Below are 21868 nucleotides of genomic sequence, written 5' to 3'. Positions count from 1 at the left end.
TTATTTAATTATAGATTGAAGTGGCTGCCTCTGAGTTCAAAACCTATCACGTAATTTTTCACTGCTTTAATCAAGATGAAGCAGTTCAAAGGAATATTCCTCGCGTATCATCTCAAAGATATGTATTCTTACTTCAGGTGACTATTATTACACCTTCGGGGATGTCAATTTTATTTTTAGATTTGTATTTTGATTTATTTTTTTTCTGTATTGACAAAATGATTATTAAAGTTGGAGCAGAAAGAATGATGGTTCAGTAATACACAGCTGAACTTGGGGGTCAGATTTTACAGAAATAAAATATGGCAAGAAGATTTTATTCCTAGAAACCACTGCTTCTAATTATAGTCCCATTTTAGTTTTCAAAAGGCTTAACAACTGACCTTAGTAATTTGTTTGGAACATTTCTGGTATGCATGTTGTATTGCAGCCAAACTTGGAGATAAACCACCATGCAGACAAGTCCCTCGATAGCTTCTGTAAGTGGCAGAAATCCATTCTCTCCCACCAAAGTGATGGAAACACCATTCCAGAAAATGGGATTGCCCACCATGATAATGCGGTTCTTATTACTAGGTATGGTCATTATAAGTATTGTGTTTATTTTATTTCTTGTAGCTTTCTTGTTCTTAGCATATATATGTCTAGAGGCTAGTTGCAAAATAATATATCTGGTAGGTAACCTTTAAAGGAGGAAAATTAATGGATGGGTTGTCTTAAATATATCAGATTATAAAAGTTTAGATTAAGAATTTGGAAAAGTAAGATCTGCAAATCACTTGCTTCTGCTGTTATTTTCACTTCATAATTGCCAATACGAAGTATTACAGTAGAAAAGATGAATCCTATTGAACATTTTATACTTTAATAATTGAAAAGAATTCATAAGATCGCAGAGAAAAAAAGAGAATGAAAAATGTATTGTTAACTATGTGAAGTGTTTTTGTAAGAATTTCAAGCCAGAACTTCAACTGGTGTAATAGTATTTCTCTTAAAACAGGTTCTTGCAGATTCCAGCAATATGAGACTCTGCTTTGTAGCTGGTTTGATTTATTATGTTTAATTAAGATGAGAACTGACAATTTTAATAGGTAGTTTCAAAGCCTGCATATGTGCCTATTTGTTTGCTTCTATTTCCCTGTTACTCTGATAAATTCAACATAACCTGCACTGTAATCCTGTGATCCTGATAAAGGCATTTGTGTCTCTCCCTTTGCAGTTTGGTGTAGGCAACTGTACTTTAATAGAAGATAATTCTCATTGTTATTTAAGGATACTATTTATTCTTTTTTGTTTTGTTTAAGTAGCAGCAGGTTCATATGTTCTTATTTTGATTAGGATCTTTTAATTGTGATTTCTGCTTTCCAGGACAAATTCTGTACTGCTTTGTATGTAACCTATTTTTTTTCTGCATTCACTGCAGAAAAATTGAAATAGTGATTAAAATAATGTATCTTTTGTATAATTTTGAATAGCATTTGTGGAAGTTGGTTTTTTTTCTGAGGGAGGTGGTGTTTTTTCTGGTTTTGTTTTGCATAATGCACAAATCTTTTTATTTTTGAGAGGAAATAGAACCTAGTGAATCACTTGCATGTATTTTGTATTAATTGTGTATAATATAATACATATGATTACAATATAATTACTTATGATCCTAAATAGTACATAGTAAAAATCAGAGTGATTAAATGCTAGAGTAATTCAGAAAGCTTTTAGATTTCAAGAAGTGTAAAAAAAAGACTAAACTCTGATACAAATAAATCAAATGCAATGAAAAAGAAAATAGTTGCATTCTAAGGTCTTAATTTTTCACAGAGGCTTTTTTTTAATGATCAGTTTTGTGCCTATAAGTACTACCTTCACTAGGACTTTTGAACCAGACTATGTGATCACAGTTTTGCTGCACGTGAGACTTTCACTGGTATAATTTAGAGAAATGAAAAAGGGTAATCCTTGGGTGGTATTGTTGTGTCAGTTGAAGCTCTTTAATGTAGGTATGGATAAGTTGTATTGGCAACTCTGTATTTTTACTGCTACAGCTGACTAACCTGACACTTTGTTGGTGGTTTTCTGGCATTACAAATCACAGTTGTTGTCTTTTGCAGCTGTGCTTTAATGTGTTTGATTACTCTGTATTCCGTACTGGCTTGCCTGATGCGGTAGAGTGTTCCAGTGGGATGTTCCTAGTGTAGTTCCGAATAGATCTGTGTTTCCAGACACCAAAATTCTTATAATAATTTATTTATATATTATAGTAAATAATATATAGTATATATTAGTATATAGTATATAATATAGTAAATAATATTTATTTATATTATATAGTAATATATAGTAATTATATAGTAATATATTATATAGTAATATAATAATTGTGATTCCCTAATATAATCACAAGGGCTGCACTAATCAATTTGAGTGGATAAATTCAGCTTTTACTGAGAACTAGCTATCCCAGCTGTTATTAATAAAATGAATCAGGTTATGTGAAGAATCAATAGTTCTTTTTGGGGTTGGAATGAGTAAGGACAAATTTATATTCATATTAACATGTAATCCACTACTTTAATAATTCTAAATGAATTGCTGAAATGTTGATACACTAGTTTTCATTCTCTTGTCTATCTTTCACTTGACAAATCAGATTTAAGACATTGTATGAGAAAGAAAAGGATATGGCTATGGTTCTTTAAAATCATAATATACTGGAAAGGTCTTTAATGACCACGTCTATCCAAAGGAATTTGAGCCTATACTACCACAAAAATTAGAATACTTATTAGCCACTCCACTAGTATTTTGAAAGCAGTTTCCTGAATTTGTCCAACTGATGATGCTCTGCTTTGCATGGAGTAATTACATTTTTATTGACTTTGACACTGGAATAAATTTTTTGCTCATTGTGTGTACTTCTACTTTATGGAAAGTAGGAAAGTTTCAATTCAACATTATGAATAGTTTCGTGTTGATTAAAACCAGATTTTTTAGTAAGTATTGATGCATTTGAAAATATTACTGAGTCCTATCTAAGTATTTAAGTTTGCAACTACAACAATCTTTATCTGAAATGTGGGGCAGAGGATTTAAGAAAATGAGTCATTCTTTTCAACCATGTAAATTAAGACAGCACTTCACCTTTTCTTTGATGTCCCTTCATGTTGCTTTTAAAGATGTCATGGTCTGATTTGGGAAAAACAGTATTAAGGCAGCACATTCTCTAGGAGTATCTGCTTGACCGATGCAGAAAGACTTTTGTATGCTAACTAAGCTGTGTGCTAAAACCAGGTAGCCTCACTAGAGTGGAGGTATGTCAAACTGATCTCTTAAGTCCCACAGAGGCGTTGCCATGCCTGCTAAGCCACCAGTCTTTGGACAAGAGCCTACCTGTGTTTGGTGTGCCTGGTCTATGGGTTGTGGTGCTGCAGCCACCCTGCAGTCTGCTAAGTGGGTAGGGAATTTGCAGAAAACTTCTTGTTTGCTAATTAAAAATACACAGGCCAGAGGCTGGTCTAAGTAAGTCCTTATATTGTATATCACCTAGATTTTTCCTGTAAGAGAATATATTTAGGTGTCAGAATTCAATGTTTTCTGCTGAAATTGTCCAAGTTGGGTTCTTGGAGGCCGGTGGAAGTAAAATACTAAGCACACAGACTTGGACTATGAGGTTGATAGTTGGTGTAATGCTGTTAAGACAATGTCGCCTTTTTTTTCATGAAGATTTTAGATAAACCTAGTGAATCCTTAAAATTATTTTGTACTAAAAAATAATAAAAATAGGAGAAAAACTTGAATGGATGTCTAATGTCAAGTCCTTTGATAAAGACAGAGCTCTTGCATTTGGTTTCTGTATTCTTGCATCTTGATAATGCATTCTTGCATTATGATAATGTTGCTTTTTAGCACAATGTCAGATATTTAATTTTAAAAGCCAGTGTAAATTTTGAGGCTTGTGCATCCCACCCCAATGTAGAGGTATCAATTTGCCTTTTTGAAGTTAGTTCTTGTTTGGTGATTTGTTTTTTGAGCCTTCCTTGGTAAGCTGCTTCCTCTTTTTGTTTCTTCAGAAACTCTTTAAGAAATAGGGTCTCCATAAATTGCAAACCCACAAAACTTAAAAGCTATAGTGTAAAGCTATTATTTTATTTTGATTTATATTTTTGAACTAAGCTTCCTTCCATTTTGATTAGTTGCTTCCTTCTCTTGATCTTAAAGATCATGAAGTAGGAATTGTGGCATTCCTTAAGAATGCCTTTGTTAACCAAACATTGTGAACAGAACCATTCCTTTTCCTGTGTACCTGCATGGCCAGAAGGTTGGATTCTAGTTTACACTCTGGAACAGTATTGAGAAGGTGAAAAATTTTTTTAAATTTTGTTTTTCCTTTACCCTGGAAGTGTTCTCCAGTGCTACATTTCTCTATAGCTCAAGAGGGTTAGTTTGATTTGTCCAGGTACTAAGTAGTTGTTTATCCAAACGATGTGTGGCTGACTGTCTAAACATTGCAGCAATGGAGTGCTTTGCTGCTGAGATGGAAGATTACTTTGCCTCCTGGTGTGCTAGTAGATCAAGTAAAAACGTGTACCGGATGTACCATAGAAAGGAAGGTTTTGGTGGGAATTTGAGGTGTGTATCTCTAAAGGGACAGAATCTAGTCTGTGAGATGCAATTGTTTTAAACAGAGAAATATTTGAAACCTCAGTCACTTAAGGAAACAGTACTTCTCAGTAATTGCTGAATGAAATGTCACTACTGTTAGTAGTTCACACACCATGAGTTTGTTTTACATTTTAAAACGAAAACAAATTCACTATGCTTGACAAAAACATTGAGATCTCTTTGCAGCTAGGGCGCTTTTATGGAAAAATTTCTTGCAGAAAACTTACTAGGCTTAATTTAAAGACTGTAAACCTGTGTGGTTTTATGTAGATACACCTTCTGAAATTCTTGACTTAAAATACCTTGAAATACAAAAATCTTTTACTTGGATTGAAATCCACTTGGCCTAAGTTCTCAAGTGGTTTACTGCTTTAGCAACAATTAATTCCACAGCTCCACTGAACTGATACGCTCTGTTGGAAGGATCCTTATTTGATTGAATAAAGAATGACAGCTATAGATGTTTTCATTTTGATGTAAGCTATATAATTGATATAATATAAATTTTGATAATTGATTAAGTCAAATACATCTCGATTTGCAGGTTGTACTGATGAGAGTAAAAATGCTCAGTATCCCAGATGGTATATTTTTTCTATTTGTCTGGGTCCTAAGTGGGTTTGTATATGTTAATATTTTGAGACTGTAAATGAGCTCTCTCTTAACAGACAGTTGTATTTTTGCTGGGTACTTGTAACTAGTTAAGTAGGTGTATTGCTAAGCAGTGTGATATGGCTGCTATTGGCATTAACACCAGTATGAGTATGCAGCATTTCTCTAGCAACACTATTGAAGCCCATATGGGAGGCATTAGCATTATTACATGGTGGATTTTTTGAGTGTTTCAAGGACAGAATTTTACAGACCTGGTTTATGTTTATTGTATATGCATAACATTAATTTCATGATGCTTCAATCAGTTGTTTGCTCATTCATGTGTCCTTATGGGTAAGGGGCACTTCCATTTGTCTGTGAGATGCAACCAATGTGCAGGCCAGTGCTGCCAGTTTCTCTTAGGATACAGAAAGTATATTTAAATGGCAGCAATCCTAAACCCTTGTAATTCTTGTGGTTCATAATCTAAGAACAGAAACGTTTCTGACATTGCTGTAGATACTCAAGAGGAACAAAATATTTCTTGTTTCATTTTGCATACCTGTATAGAGCTGACCACAATCACGCCTTTAATAACATTAGAGTTTTTAGGCAGCCAGGGATGGTTTTGTAGTTGCATTGGCCAGATAACAGTCCTAAAAGAAAATTTGTTTAATGGATACTCTTTTCCTTTTGCATGTCAGTTGCAAACTTATAGGTTAGTAGTATATTTTTGTTATGTAATAGTAAGTAGCATTGCCCCATCAGGTTCTGTACTAGTTAAGGCATTTGGTAAGGCCAGCCAGCTAGGACTCTGCACATTCCTTTACTCCTGCAGGTCCAAGATTGTTATGCTTCTTTTCTGAGGCATTTTCCACTTTTCTTCTGGGCTTCTTAAGTTGTTGCAAGATTCCTCTTTTATACAAGGTACTCTTATCAAGCTCCATGAGCACAATGTCCTAGCTTTGTCCAATAAATCTGCAGATCAAAAGCATTTCTGTTCTCATGTAGCCTTGTCTTGGATCCTCATCCTGTGGCTAGTTCCTCTGTTTGTAAGAAGAGCTCCAATTTCAAGCACTAATTCTGTGCCTTGTTTCTTACTTACTTGACTCTGAAGTCCATTAGGCAGTTTTCATCCTTGTTTTTTGTGTAACCTTTTAGCTTTTTCTACTGGAGTTCATTGAGTTGAATTTAAGCCCCTGACAGGAGAATATGTTTCCTGATTTGATTTTTGTGCAAAAATCACAACAGTGTCCATTGACCTGGTTTTCTTGTGACCACGTGTAAGATTGAGGGAGAGGTTTGAAAAGCAGAGAGGCATATATTGCCCCTAGTGTCTGTCTCTGCAGATATATAAAATGTAAGGACCCAGCTTCCAAATAGTAGTACTAAATTCCCATGTAACTTTGTTTACAGGGAGTTGAAGGGTTCTAAGAGGAAAAAATGTATTTGCATATTTAAAATGATGTATTTGGGGAAAAACCCCAAACAAAATTGAAGTCTTCTAGGGCTTTGCTCAGCAGACTGAGGAAAGTGAGGCATTTTATGTTGTGTACAGTGTTTCATGTAGGAATGTTTATTCCAGGGTTTCTCTACAGGATGCATTCCTTACACTCCATTTTAGAGACCTGCTATTGACCACTTGAATCAGTCATGTTGCTAGATATGGCACCACTGTCATAGCTTTTGTATTCTTACTTCCGTGTCAAAAACATGTTGGGGGTCTTTACTATCTCTGCTGAGGCATATTCTTTGGAATAATGAGAGATTGATAAAAGAGAAATTGTGACTGAGACATGTGGCATAACAACTGTGATCTAGTGTGTAGATGATTCACTTCAGGTAAACCTGGGTCTGGAGCCAGGTTCCACGATTGCAAGCATTGTGTATTCCGTGTGAGGGGGAAACCTACTCAAAGACCTCAGTGAAGAATTCTCTATTACCCATTTCTGTCTTTTTGTGAGGTGAGAGTCTGTAGGCTGTGACATGATAGAAATCAGTAGATAAAACAGGCAATAGAAGAAAATAGGAAGTAGTTGAAAATGGATGAAATCCCTTGGCATATTATGTAATTCCTCTTTCTGTGGCAGTTATAAACATGTTGGGTGGGTTTTTTTATTCCCCCATCTCATGTTTCTTAGGATAAGTTTGGAAATATTGTTCAGGTGTCCACTCATGGCTGAGAATTTTTTTTATGAGTGCTTTTTTGTTTGGTTGGTTAATTGGTTGGATTTTTTTGAGGGGTAGATGGGGGTAAATTTGTCTTTAAACTTTATTCCTAGATTTTGCAGCTGAAGGGAATCAAATAGACTCTCTGGGATTTGAGGGAGCTCATGTGGAACAATAAAGTAGCTAGAATGTGAATCTGAAAAACTGCTTATTGCATGGCAAATGTCAACCAGCAGGTTATTTGCAGCTAATTAACAAGCACAACGTGTGAGTGGAATGTTTTCTAATTAATAAAAAGGCTGTTGTTTTTAATTTCTGATGCCATTAGTTGACTCTTAGTGTACAGCTGGTTAGTTACAAGATGTGTATTCTGATTTAGTTCATAAAATTTTAGTCTGTGAGGGTGAAAGGATGGAAAAGGTATAAGGTACACCCAGAGTTTGCCTAATCCATTCCAGATGGACAAAATGTGTTCAAACTGTGCTTTATTTAATACCAAATCCAGAAAAGTGACTAATGTCATGGAGTTAAGCTCAGATTTTCATGCTCTGACTTGAAGTCTGAAAGCTCTTTTCTTTTTTTGGTTGTTGTTGTTAGATTGATTAAAATAAATAGTACCAAATAAAAATACTCAATAAAAATCAATAAAAATAATGTTCTCCTATCTCAACTGAAATAGGAGAGACAGAAATTTTGTGTGTAATCCCACAAATTTATCTTAAGATGTGCTCACTGAGGGGAGCTGGTTAGACACCTGGTGATTTTCTGAATTGGAAGATTTGAGAATATCTACCAGCACACATGATGAGCAATGCAACTCATAACTGTCCCAGTTAAAGTCTTCCTCTAAATGTGGCAGTGAAACTTTTGGCAATTAATAATGCATCAGGATAAACCTATAAAATACCAAACTACATGTGCTGTTGATAGTAATGTATGTTAATGCTTTCTGTAGTTTATAAATAAACGTTTCCATTTGTACACTAGACTTACTAGAGAAAGAAAAAAAACCAAAAAAAAAAATACCTTTTTATGCCTATTCCCCTTCCCCCCCTTTTTTTTTTCATCCAGGCATTCACCTTCTGAGTTGCACAAAGGGTCATAAAACTATTCAAATTATAGTTTTTCCAGGAAATGTTTGGTGGTAATAGTTTGGGATATCTGCTAGAACACTCAGTTACTGCTTGGCCAGATATCTGACAAAGGCCTTTCTAGCAGTTTCAAATGTTGTATTTTGCTTTTTTTTTTTTTTTTTAATGAAGTACATACACTTGTTTAAAAACATCTTATTTTTAAGTTTTCTTAGTAGTCCAAGTAGAATACTTACCTTCTTCTATGTTTTTCCCTTCTCTTGGGGATGTTATTATTTTCATAACCTACAATGACTGGCAGAATAATACATTTGCCAGTATTTGAGTTTTTTTTTTTCTCATTCTTAACAATCCAGGAAAACATATTAGGCCAGTTTATTCCCTGGATTTTGACCAGTTTTGGATTTTGATCTGTTGCATAAATTCTGTCTCTTGCCGCACATGAATATGTATGTATTACAATTTCATGTTTTCTTCACATTTTAAACATGAGTCTGGACTATTTAGCTCAACTTTACAGCTACCTTTGATTAGATTGGTTATGTATGAGTACATTAAAAATGTGGTTTTAATTAGGACATTGGTTGTAAATTCATTCTTCTAGTGGCAACATCATATCTATTTAATTTTAGTATTCACTATTCTCTAGTTTTTGATAATTTACTCCAATCTTTCTAATCGAGGGCATGATTCTTTATGCTTTGAGATCACTTGCAGCATGACCATTATTTTAGTAGGATCTGGATAAGATTTCAATTTGAGTTTATGGCTATTTCATTTTAATTATGCAAATAGTGAAGTAAAACCTAAACTGAGCACTGTGTTCCATGCTGCTTAAAACTTTCTGAAAAACATTGCAGTGGAATAATGAAGTAATGTGCATGAGTGTCTCAACCTTTTTTAAATTAGGTATGGTATTTTCTCTAAAGAGCTACCCATTTCTGTATTAAATTAATAGCTTTTATAAACTTCTCATCTAATTTTTAAGCATATTCAATGTGTTAAGTGTACTTTCCAAAGTGATTACCACTATTTACAGTGGGTTTTTTGGTGATTATTTTTCCCTTGCTTGCTTGCTCTCAGTGAATCTACAGCAAAGAAGTGACACTTCAAGGGAAGTGTCTGGAGATTTTGTAGTTATTTTCAAAGAACAGGTGTGAATAGGCAGGAGCAGGATATTACAGAGTCATCTCAAATAAAGAAATAAATTGAATTTATTTGCAATTGTAACTCTTCTGTTTCACTTTCATAGTGTATGATGAAATGTAACTTTAATAGCTATTAAAATTCTTCCAGACCTGGATGGTGGAAGTAAAGTAAAAATCTGCAGTTAAACGTATATATACTTGAATATTTTGTAATTGCTATGCTGGACTAACCACATGTGCAGGGCTAATTGGTACTGAAGTTGATTTTGAAATCAGATTTGCTAAACAAGAGAAATTTTTTTTCTCTAAACTCATATAAAATCAAAGTCTTTTGTTTTCAGCTCAAATACAAATATTTTAATGAATGAGAAATTTGATATAGAAAATAAGAAACCACATTTGTTTACATGTGGTATATTCAGAATTAAATTACTGCCTATGTTAAAAATTCACAAACAACTGCATTCCCAGTTATTTGTGAATATGCATTCTCAGTTATTTCCTTGACTGGCATTTCTACTTTTCTAAAGATACATGTTTTATAGTCATTACTGTATGAATTAAGTGTAAGACACATGCTATACCGTCTTTACTATATAAAGTTAACTCTGGAAAATATGGTTGCTGGAATACGAAGACTGGGATAATGCTGAGAACTAACTGAAATTCTGGTCAAAACAATTTATATTGTCACAGCCTGGGAAAAAGCAGTGGTCTGGCAAACTGTAAAGAATTACATGTGCAATTGTAATGACTAGAAGTCTTGTGTAGATTTACTCTTTCATACACTATATTCTAGTTCCTCCTACCATTATTTTTTTCAGTTCACTTTTATTGCTGCCACATTGACCTATTATCAGCAAGTGAAATTGTGGCAGTGGGAGTATTCTAAGTGGGAATATGCTCCATTGTTGCAACAATTTTTGGGTTTTTTAATGCTGTAATTCTTACTGATTTCTAGACTTGTAAATCTTTGAACTTCTGATTTGTCCTTTCCTTGCTGTATGGCTTCTCATCAATCTAATGGGGGCTCGCAATAACATTATCAACACTGTGAATTAAAAAATCTCTTCTAATACTGCATAATCGAGTGTCATTCTTAAATCATTAGTCACTTATTAAACACCCAAACATGCACTTATGCCAAATTCTAGATACTTCTAATTTAAACTATTAATATGCACTATATATAGTATTTCAAGTCTGTATTGAAGCAATCCATGGCACCTGCTCTCATGTGGGCTGATGGGTTGATCTGTCAAAGAGGGAGAAGAGCATCTTCAGTCATAGACTTGCTAGGCTGGTGAAGAGGGCTTTAGGCAAAAGTTGCTGGAGGAAAGAAACGTCAATTCATTCCACTCCTACCAGTTTGATCCCAGGGCCAACAAGACATGCCTAGAGTTTGGAGAGAGACCAGAGGTCAGGAGGAGAACACGTGAAGAGCAGCATGAAGGAATTCCAGCTGCTCAAGCCAGTAAATTAAGTTCATCCTTCACCAAGAACCCATATAAGTACCTCTGTGCTAACACAAGTAGCATGAAGAGTAAACAAAACCAAGTCCTGTGCATGCTTGCAGGGTTGTGGTCTTACCAGTGTCGCAGAGATGTTGTGGGATGACTCCTTTGACTCAGTGCTGGAATGGAATGATGAGGCTGTTTCACAAAGACAGAGGAGACAAGCAGAGGGTGTTGCCTTCTGTGTCAGTGACCAGACACAGAATGCACAGAGCTCTGCCTGATCATCTGTGGAGAGCCAACTGTGAGTTTACAGATTAGGATTTAAGGGAAGGCAGGTGACATTATAGTGGGGGGTCTGAACAGGAAGACCAGGTGGGTGAGGCCCTCTATAGACAGATAGGAGCAGCTTTATGTTCCTGAGCACTGGTCTTCATGGAGACTTCAGCCACTAAGAGAGCTGTTGAAGGGACAGCATAGTGGTAGAGTACTGTGGGATAAAGACTTGCACAGGGAAGAGGGGTCCAAGAAATCTGGTTAATATTCAAGTGTCATCTCCTCTAGGTCAGAAGCAATGCATCCTAACAAAGAAGAAGTCAGACAGAAATGCCAGGAGGCCTTCAAAGATCAACAAGGAGTTTCTGGACAAATTCAGACGCAAAAATGTAAGCTTGCAGAGGGTGGAAGCAGGCAAAACCAGCCTGCGAGGAATTCAGAGAGATTGTGTGAGCAGGCAGGGATCAGATTAGGAAAGCTAAAGCTCTGATAAAATGAAACTTGCTGAGGGCTGTCAAAGGCAACAAGGGAAGCTTCTCTCAGTATGTCAAAGATAAAAGGAAAACTTGGGAAAATGTGAGTTCTCTCCAGAAGGAAGCAGGAGACTTGGTTACCTGGGATATGGAGAAGGCCAAAGTACTCAATTATTTTTTTTCTGAGTCTTCAGTGTCAAGTCCTCCAGCCAACACTGCTTGAATTGCAGGAGGCCATATAGAATTGTATATTGCTGGCTATAAATATCAGTGACTATCATTATAGAATGTAGAATCACTGGCTGTAGGAGAAGATCAGGTTTGAGACCATTTAAGGAACTTGAAGGTACATGAGTCCATGGCGCCTGCTGGGATGTATCCAGCTGTCCTGAGGGAACTGGTAGAGAAAATGGTTGAGCCACTATTCATTGCATTTTTGAAACCATGATAGCTCAGTAAAGTTTCCTGTGACTGAGAAGGGGAAACATAACCCTCATTTTTAGAAAAGGAAAAAGAAAATATCTGGAGAAGTACAGGCTAGTGAGTCTCACCTCTGTGCTCAGCAAGATCATTGATTGAATGCTCCTGGAAACTATACTGGGACACAAGGAAAATAAGGAGGTCATTGTTGACAGCCAACATAACTTCACCAAGGGGAAATTGTGCCAGACCTATTTGGTGGCCTTCTGTGACTGAGTTATGGTTTTGATAGATAAGGGAAGAGTGAGTGATGTCATCTACCTGGACTTCTCCAAAGCATTTACTACTGTCCCCCACGACATCCTTATCTCTAAACTGGACACATGGATCTGATGGATGGCCTACCCAGTGGATGAGGAATGATCTTGGATGGCTTGCACTCAAAAAGATGACTAGTCAACTGCTTTGTGAACACATGGAGATCAGTGACAAGTGGCATTCTTCAGGGGTCAATACTGGGACCGGAACATTTTAACTTCTCTGGCGTGGGCAGTGGGATTGAGCACACCTCAGGAGGTCACTGACAGCACCAGGCTGTGTGGGGCAGTCGACACAGCTGGAGGGAAGGGATGGCATCCAGAGGGACCTGGACAGGCTCGAGAACTGGAGCGGGGCAAACCTCATGGTGGTCAACAAAGCAAAGTATAAGATCTTACACATGGGTTAGGGCTGTCCCAGACATGGACACAGGCTGAATGGAGAATGGATTGAGAGCAGCCCTACAAAAGGGATCTTGGGGGATCAGCAGATGAGATGCTGGACATGACCTATCAATGTGCATTGACAGCCCAGAAAGCCAATTTTTTCATGGGCAGCATCCAAAGAAATGTGGCCAGTGGGGCAAGGAGGTACTTCTCCTCTACTCTCGTGAGACCCCACCTGCAGTCCTGCATCCAGCTCTGGAGCCTCTATCATATTTGAATTTGGTCCAGAGGAGGGCCACAAAGTAAGTCAGAGGGCTGGAGCACATTAGAGCTGTTTAGTTTGGAGAAGAGAGGCTCAGGTGAGACCTCATGGCTCTCTACAACTACATGAAAGGAGGTTGTATTGGGGTGGGGGCCAATCTCTTCTGCTAAGTGTCAAGTAAAAGGACAAGAGGAAATGGTCTCAAGTTGTGGCAAAGGAGGTTCAGATTAGATATTATCAAAAATATTGATATTTTTTCACTGCAAGTGTGGAATAAGCATTAGAATAAGTTGCTCAGGGAGGTAGTCCTCATTTCTGGAAGTGTTCTCAATATGAACTTAGGGATATGGTTTAGAGGTGACAGTGGTTGTGCTGGGTTGGTGGTTGAACAGATGATCTTGAAGACCTCTTTCAGGCTTTATTATTCTGTGTTTCTCTAAACTGACAGAAGGTAGGTACAGGAATGAGCAGTGTGACCTGGCCTCCAGGAGGGCCATGTGTGTCCTGGGGCCTTCAGGGACAGCATCACCAGCCAGAAAAGGGAGGGATTGTCCTGCTCTGCTCTGCACTGGGGCAGCTTCACCTCGAGTGCGGGGGGCACTTTTGGGTGCTACAGTATAAGAAAGTTATTAAACTATTAGAAAGAGTCTAAATGAGTTCTACAAAGATGGTGAAGGATATAGAGGAAAAGCCATATGAGGAGTGGCTGAGGTCACTTGGTTTGGAGGAGACTGAGGGACACTCATCGTGGTATACAGCTTCCTCCCAGGGGGAAACAGAAGGACTGGCACTGATTTCTTCTCTCTGATGACTAGTGATAGGACCCAAGGGAAAAATGGCATTAAAGAGAAGGCTTAGATTGGGTATTAGAAAAAGTTTCCTCAACCAGAGGATGGTTGGACACTTGCACAGGATCTCCAAGGAAGTGATCATAGTACCAAGTCTGTCAGAGCTCAGAAAGTATTTGGACAATGAATGCTCTTAGGCACATGGTGTAATTTTTGGGGAGTTCTGTGCAGAGCCTGGAGCTGGTCTCAATGATCCTTATATATCCCATCCATTTTATGATTCTATGATTTAGATTAGTTACTAGAAAGAAATTCTTCACTGTGTGGGTGGTGAGGCGCTGTTAGATGTTCCTCATCAAAGCTGTGAATGCCTCATACCTGAAAGTGTTCAAGGCTAGGTTGGATGGAGCTTTGAGCATCTGGTCCAGTGGAAGGTCTCCCTGGTGATGACAGGGGTGTTGGAACTGGATGATCCATAGCGTCTGAGATTCTGTGAACCCTGTGGAGACAGCCCAAAGTTGTTGTGTGTGCATTGCCAAGGCTTGCCACCATTGACACATGTGGTAGTGATACCTCAAGCTAATACATGTAATCAATAATTTGAATTAATTAAAAAAAAATTATATGCATGTATATTCTTTTGAGTAATGACTGGTCACTTCATGAATAGGCAACAGTTACATTCAAACAATTTAGAATGGTTTATTGAATCAAAGTGTTAGTTTCTCAACAGTGATGGGTATTCTAATATTTGATAATATGGCACCACATTGTGCTTAGATCCTTTGTACTGAATGTTTCATGTACTTTTGCTCTGTTGCATTTTGTGAATATTTTATATCCAGAGAGAATTTAAGTTATAGATGCTGTTGAACTAGACTTGGAACACTGGTCATGATCAGCATCAACTATCACAAATAGGAAAATGCTGCTTTGTGTGAAAAGTGCTTTTATGCTCAAGGAGGTTTTTATATTTAGGGTTTGCATAGTACCTATAAACTTAAGGTCTTATATAAGTGGAACGAATACTAAAATAAGTAGGGGCGTCCATGTTTTATTTTAACATTTATTTTTGTACACAGCTAGGATGGTAAATTCCAGCAATGTGGCAATTAACAATAGAAAACATTAGACTTAGGGCAGGGAACCCTTGGGTAAATAATGGAAAATATTCGATCTAGCACAGGGAACCCTTGTCAACTCAAACTGCCATGAAGGTGTTTCTGATTATTTGACTTGCAAAATTGACCCAACAATCACTAATTTTTCAGAACATATTGCAATAGTAATTTTCCCATTCTGGTTTTATGTGAGAATTGTTTCTCTTTCTCTCTGATTTGTGGACCCAAGCCTTAATCCATGATTAAAAATTATTTTAAATACCTTATTTGTATCTTCAGAGCAATTCCTAAAATGTGTTGTTCTTACTTTTGTATACAAAATAAGTAATCTGCAAAGACCAGTCTTAACCAGCTAAAAACCAAAGAACTTTTTCGTCACCTTTGCCTCTCTCTCTTCTCATCTACTTTCATCATGCATGGTTATGAAAGTATTCTTTAATTTTGACTAGAATTCCTTCTGTACCTTGTCTGTTTATTCTGTATTATTCTCTATTTTTACTCTACTTTGAACGGTGTTATCACTGTACATCCTTGCAAACTGACATATGCTTTTCTTAATGGTTTATAGAAGCTTTTACTTGAAACTTACTCAGGCAAGCACTGAATATATGAAGTGTTTTAGTGTGGAAGGGTGTAGTGGAGAACTTGCATTCTTTCAGAGAGAGGAGAGGTACTTATTTTCAATATGTATTTTCCTGCCTGAAGATTAAAATTTCCTTTAATTTCCTTTATACCACCGTATGATTTTTTTGTGGTAGCACAGTGCAGTGAAATATATTGTGTTCTAGTTGGATAAAAATCATTATTTGTTACATGCAGCAGTTTTATTTCAATAAATTTAATATATCTATTTATGTGTAATGGATAAATTGAAATTGCTTTGACCATTAAAAGAATCAAGAATATATTAAAACATTGAGCTGTTAGAGACACACAAATGCAGTGTGGCTGCTTTGGCTGTAAAAGAAGATTTTAATCTTTCTCAATCTCATCCAAAAGGCCTTTCTGCCATCAGAATAATATGTAATTATATAATTATAATGCATAATTTTATCATCCTTTGTGACCTCTATACATGTAACTTCTCTTTAAGTGTTCCTGCTTAGTGAGTTATCAGGAAGAGTGTTTACTGTGGCTGCAGTCCTGTATTTTGATCTCTAAGTCAAACTCTAATACTTATGCCAAGTGCCTTAAATATTAACTTGGCTCTGCACAACTATATATATCTAGAAACTAACTCTGCATGAGTATATCATATTGAAAGATTTAGGCCATTTAGAGGGCAGAGTACTTTCTTCTTGCTTATAGGTGATAACAGCTAGATTTAGTGTATGGAAGGGAGGGGGAGGAACAAAAGAACATTTTGTGTGTGTGCATGTGTGGGGAATGACACCAAACCCACTTTTTCCTTCCACACTTTAAACCAAACAAAACCATGCAGATTCCTCAGCCTGAATCACCAAAGTGTCACTCTAAAAACAAAATGTAATAATTAGGACTTCTTTTACAATGTATAGTGTTATTTTTAAAAACATGTCTCCCACCTTGACAGGTTTTTTCCCTTGCCATGCTTGAGTTCAAGTTATATGACTTCTGTAGAACGAGGAAAGGGAATAAAAATGTTAATGGTATTAAGCCTGCAAAATTATATCTGCTATTTCAGTGATGCTATTTCACTGTGCCTTCTTTTGTTAGAGGTCATTGTTACTGACCTTCTTGTATCTTGCAAATACTGTATGTCATAAGCTCTTCCGCCATCCTAGAGATTCAGATGTATCCTTTGCTCTCTCATTGTGTGTTGAAGAGAGTCTTCTCCCATACAAATCTTAAATCACTTGTGTCCCAAGTGTCTGGTGCAGCTGTATGAAAGTATTTTCTGTGAGGTAGTCTGGAGCAATGTTTTGTGGGACTGGTAATACAGATGTGTTTGAGTGTCCTGTTTCTAAAATCACCTCATCTGTAGAAAGAGAATTGCTCTATTGTTAAACAGTTATTTGGAGTCATACACCCATGGCAGTGTAAAATAAATGTGTACTTTGGAATTTTGTTTTTAAAGTCTAGAGACAATAGGTACATAATAAAAACTCACAAAACTGAAAGGTTCATCAAGGTCCTTTGGCTAAGGTTTTAGTTCCTGTGCTACTCTGTAGTCTTGTGGAAGATTTGGCAGTGAGAAGTCATGTTCAACTGGGACAGATTTTTCTCATTTAAAATTCTTTCCATTCCCATAGGGTATTTCATTAAGGAATTTCGACCTCTCTGTTGTTATATCGTCTTCAACTTTGGAAATAGTGTTGTCCCTTGATTCTACATAGTTAGAAGTATTCAGTCTGTATGTCTTCAACTTTGGAAATAGTGTTGTCCCTTGATTCTACATAGTTAGAAGTATGCAGTCTGTAAAGTCTGTTCAGAGGCTCAGAGGAAAAATGTTTTTATACTAAGACAATGTACAGTCCTCAGTGTGTGAACTTCCTTCACATGAGTGCCTGAATTTTGGATTTCAGACACTCTGGTAAATGTATTTGATTTTTGTAAATGACAGGTATATGATGAAATTTATCAGTGTGTGTTTTCAGAGACGACTTTTTCACTTCATCACTTGACACTTAATCAGTTTAAGTGGACCTGTTTTCCCAAGTTATCTTTTACCTTTACTGTTTCAGTGTGCGTGGTTTCTTCTAGCTCGCAGTAAAACACTTTGGTTCTGGAATTGCTGTTTCCATTGTGTCATATACTGTTAGGTAAACTACTGTGTGTAAGATGCTAGATTAAAAACTAGAAATAGGTAGAAATTAAAGAAAAGGGTATAATAAAAACCCAAAGATTTTGTGTCTGGTAACACAATATCAAAGATATATATATATGTATGTGGCAGTTTAGTGTAGTATTTTGAACAAAGGGGATTATAAAGACACAACAGAGAAAAGGTCATGACTATCTCATACATTTGAGGCGATTTCATACATTACCTCTTCTCCTATCACAACAAGCTCTTGTGAAAAGTCTTTCTCCAGCTTTCTTTTTACATACTGAAGGGCTGCAGTAAAGTGTTCACAAAGCCTTTTCTTTCCCAGGCTGAACAGTCCCACTCTCTCAGCCTTTCCTCACAGGAGAGGTGCTCCATCCCTCTGATCGTTTCTGTGGCCTCCTCTGGACTCCCTCCAGCAGGTCCCTGTCCTTGCTGTGCTGTGCCCCCAGAGCGGATGCAGCCCTGCAGGTGGGGTCTCAGCAGAGCAGAGCAGAGGGGCAGAATCCCCTCCCTGCCCTGCTGCCCACCCTGCTCTGGATGCAGCCCAGGACACGTGTGGCTCTCTGGGCTGGCAGTGCCCATGGCTGGGGCATGTCCAGCCTCTCAGCCACCAGCACCCCCAAGTGCTTCTCAGGGCTACTCAATTCATTCTTCACCCAGCCATATTTGTGCATGGTATTGCCCTAACCCACGTCTACGACCTCCCCACTCATTAAGAGCAGTCTGTCTCCTTTCCTTTTAATTACCCTAGGCTGAGACAGGCCATTTTCTTCTTCTAAAAGGGCACGCCTACCCTCTCTTAGCTTGCTATGTATTTGTTGTAATGTCTTTTTATGTAATTGGTGTGAAGAGTTCCGCTTATATATGACTAAATTTACTAAAACCAAACAAATTTCTTTGTACTTGCCTTTACAACTGAAAGATCTGGAATAACAGTAATTTAGTTAAAATTACCAAATGGATAGTGGTCTGCTAAGGAAGACCTTGCCTTCCATTTCAGAACTCATTCTATCATGCATGTATGCTATGGTAGCTCTGTTGAAAAATATTTTCATGCCTGTCATGGACTGCAGAACAAGGACTGGGGTAGCAAAGTTCTGCCCACTCTAAGAGAAATGCAAGTTTGTGACAATCTGGAGAACCTGAACATACATAAATCTATAGGATTTGATGAGATGCACCTCAGAGAATTCTAGTTTTTCAGTGCTATAGACTCCCTGAGCACTATAGGAGATATAATTTTATTGTTGCTCTCAACCCAAATTCTTGATGATCTCCTACTCAATGCATCTGTTTTTTTCCAAATAGTTACCAAGTAATTTCCTGTTACATTTGGTGAGGTTAAGTCCAAGAATGCCAGCTCATGATTGCTTCATATTTCAAATACAGCTTTTTTTAGGTAACTGTAGAAACATGGTCAGATTTCTGAAGTTTTGCTTTCCACAGATAAAATTTTTTTGAAATTTTTTTTAAATAGCCATCATAAAGCTGTGGTTTATTGTACTTGAGTAAACTACCATGTGTATGCATTTGAATGTGTTTTCCCATTAAGATAGTAAAACACAAGTGAGGCAAGCTATTTGAAAAATGAAACCAGGGAGGTGAAAAAAAGAAATTGAACATTTTACAAGTACTGTAATGGTCTTCATGCAGATTTTAAGTTTGGCAAGGGCTCCAGTAGGACAGTTTGCTATGCTATAGTTTTACTATGCTGTATGGGAGAACAAAATTTAACATATACCTATGACCTTTAAAGAAACATTGACTCCGCAATTTGTGATCCATTTCTAGTACTTTTCACTGACCAGATTTCAGACTGTATTGTATACTTAGCAAATATATAAAACACAGGAGGAATTGGTTCACAACCATCCAGAACTAATCACTTGCTTTATACAATTTGAGTTAAAGAATTTGAAATCTGTACACAAATAATATTCTGCTATACTTGGCAAAGAGTGTCAAACAGAACACACTAAGAGGTTATGTACTATTCTTTGACTACTGCATGTTTCTAGAAGTAAATTTTGCTGAGAAGTATGCTTCAGATTGATTATCAACAAGTTTATTAACCCAAAGGTCAAATAAATTCAGAATATCTTCTGTAACTGGTTCTTTATGTTTTTATTTTTTATTTTTTGTCCTCCAGCACAGTAATACTCAACACCACACTCTTATATGAAGGAAAATAAAAAGGCATAAAGTCCTTTTTCAGTTGTCCCTTTGAGTATCTTCATGTTTCTGTGTCCAAATATGAGGCTTTTTTAAGAGGCAGAATATTCAGAAAGTGACATCTTTTACTTGGAAACTAAAGCTCCTAGGTTGTTTAGAAATAGAGCCCTTAGAAGTTATTCAGGCATATTATAAGTATTAATTCAGCTAAAACACTAGCCTACTAAGAACACAGAACCACCATCATATAAATTGTAGTAATATTTCAAAATAAAAAGCTTGGATTTTCAATAGGATATAGAAGACACTTAAATATTGCCTTTAAAACTTCTTTTCTGTTTCACAACAAAAATAGGATTTGCTGGTTGTATTATAATTAAGTTATTGCCTCAGTAGATGGCACTCTTCCCTCTGAGTCACCAAGGTGCTGGGTCATCTGTATGTAAGGTTCCCTTTTTTTACAGTATGGAATTGATCCTGACTCCCACTGCTCATTAGAACATGAGTATCAGTTGTCATATTCTGACACAATTTCTGTTTAACTCTTACATTCTTCCTTGTCTCAGACTTTGCTCTGGCTGCTTGATAACATTTTTCTTCTGTGGACTGCTGTGTGTGTTGGTATTAAAATACTTGTTAAGCCCCCTCATACATACACTCCTCCACCCTTCACCCCTCAGCTTGCATCTAACAGGGCCTGATTGCCAAATCTTTAGTCACCTAAGTCTTATGATTTTGATAGAGTTGTGTTCATGCCAAGGTGAAAATTATCTGTGTGAAACATACACGTTCAGTTGTGTTGATACTCTCCACTTGCTGTATCCAAACAGGATCTCTTACTATGGGTTCTTATCTGCTAAAAGGTATACAGGCATAAATGGAAAAAAACTGTAAATCCTTTTGAATATGAAGTATAGTATTTAAATGCATGCTTTTCACATGCATGTTATTGAAATTCACTTGGAAATTGAATTTTACTGCAAGTATGCTTGGGTCATATAAAGTTACAGTCTTACAGTTTTGAATGTTAGTACCTTTGTCCATGCCATGCTGCAGATGTCTGCATTCCCTGAACCCATGGCAACAAGAAAAAGTCTTATTATCTCTTCATTATTCTTAGTACTTATGCCAAAGATACTGTACTTTTATACCATCCACAGACTTCTACACCACGTGCTTTTTCTTTTAGCACTTTATATAGCAGATTAGGGTAGTCTGGATTCTTCTGTTTTTGTGCAGCCTGGTCATTGAAAAACAGTATCCACACCTTTTTCATACTTTTTCTGTACTTTCCACAGTAAGAGAATTTAGCAAGTTACAGATGAAATAAGAACCAGGTTTAGAAATATGCCCATATTGTAATGCTGCTCATTCTGTTTTATGATACAGATTTGAAGTAGCATTATTGGACACATCCAAGGATTTTTGGTTTGTGGTGTTTTTTTTGGTTTTTTTTGCTTGCTCATTTGTGTTTTTTGTTTGTTTGGTTTGATTTTGGTTTGGCTGGGTTTTTGGGGGGGGGGGTTGGTTTATTTTTTTGAGAGGACAGTTAAATCAGGAAAGACAAGCTTTTTATAGTATTCAGTGAGAGCTTCCACAAAGCAGAAAAGAATGATATATGCTTACTGTTTATAATTGTGCTTTGATTTATCTTCTGCTGTTCCTCATGGATTTAGTTTTATTTTTTAATTGGAGTTTTTCTTTCTCTTTGTAATCCAGTAAAATGAAAAGATAAATGCTCTTCAGCCTCCCAAACAGAAAAGACAACTACAGTGTGCTCCTCTGATGTTT

At 36.7% G+C, this 21868-nt stretch overlaps 1 protein-coding gene across 5 annotated transcripts in view; it reads left to right on the top strand.

The window, feature by feature from the left end:
• ADAMTS6 (ADAM metallopeptidase with thrombospondin type 1 motif 6) overlaps nt 1–21868 on the top strand; it is a 148632-nt gene that overhangs the window by 21017 nt on the left and 105747 nt on the right. For all 5 annotated transcript variants that reach the window (XM_063180314.1, XM_063180311.1, XM_063180312.1 and 2 more), the window contains exon 7: nt 431–576. In XM_063180314.1, coding sequence (XP_063036384.1) covers nt 431–576 — 146 coding nt within the window. The remainder of the gene's footprint in view (nt 1–430; nt 577–21868) is intronic.

The sequence above is a fragment of the Melospiza melodia genome, chromosome Z (assembly GCF_035770615.1).
Source record: "Melospiza melodia melodia isolate bMelMel2 chromosome Z, bMelMel2.pri, whole genome shotgun sequence".
NCBI classification, from domain to species: Eukaryota; Metazoa; Chordata; class Aves; order Passeriformes; family Passerellidae; genus Melospiza; species Melospiza melodia.
This window is presented reverse-complemented; position numbering and strand designations above follow the sequence as displayed.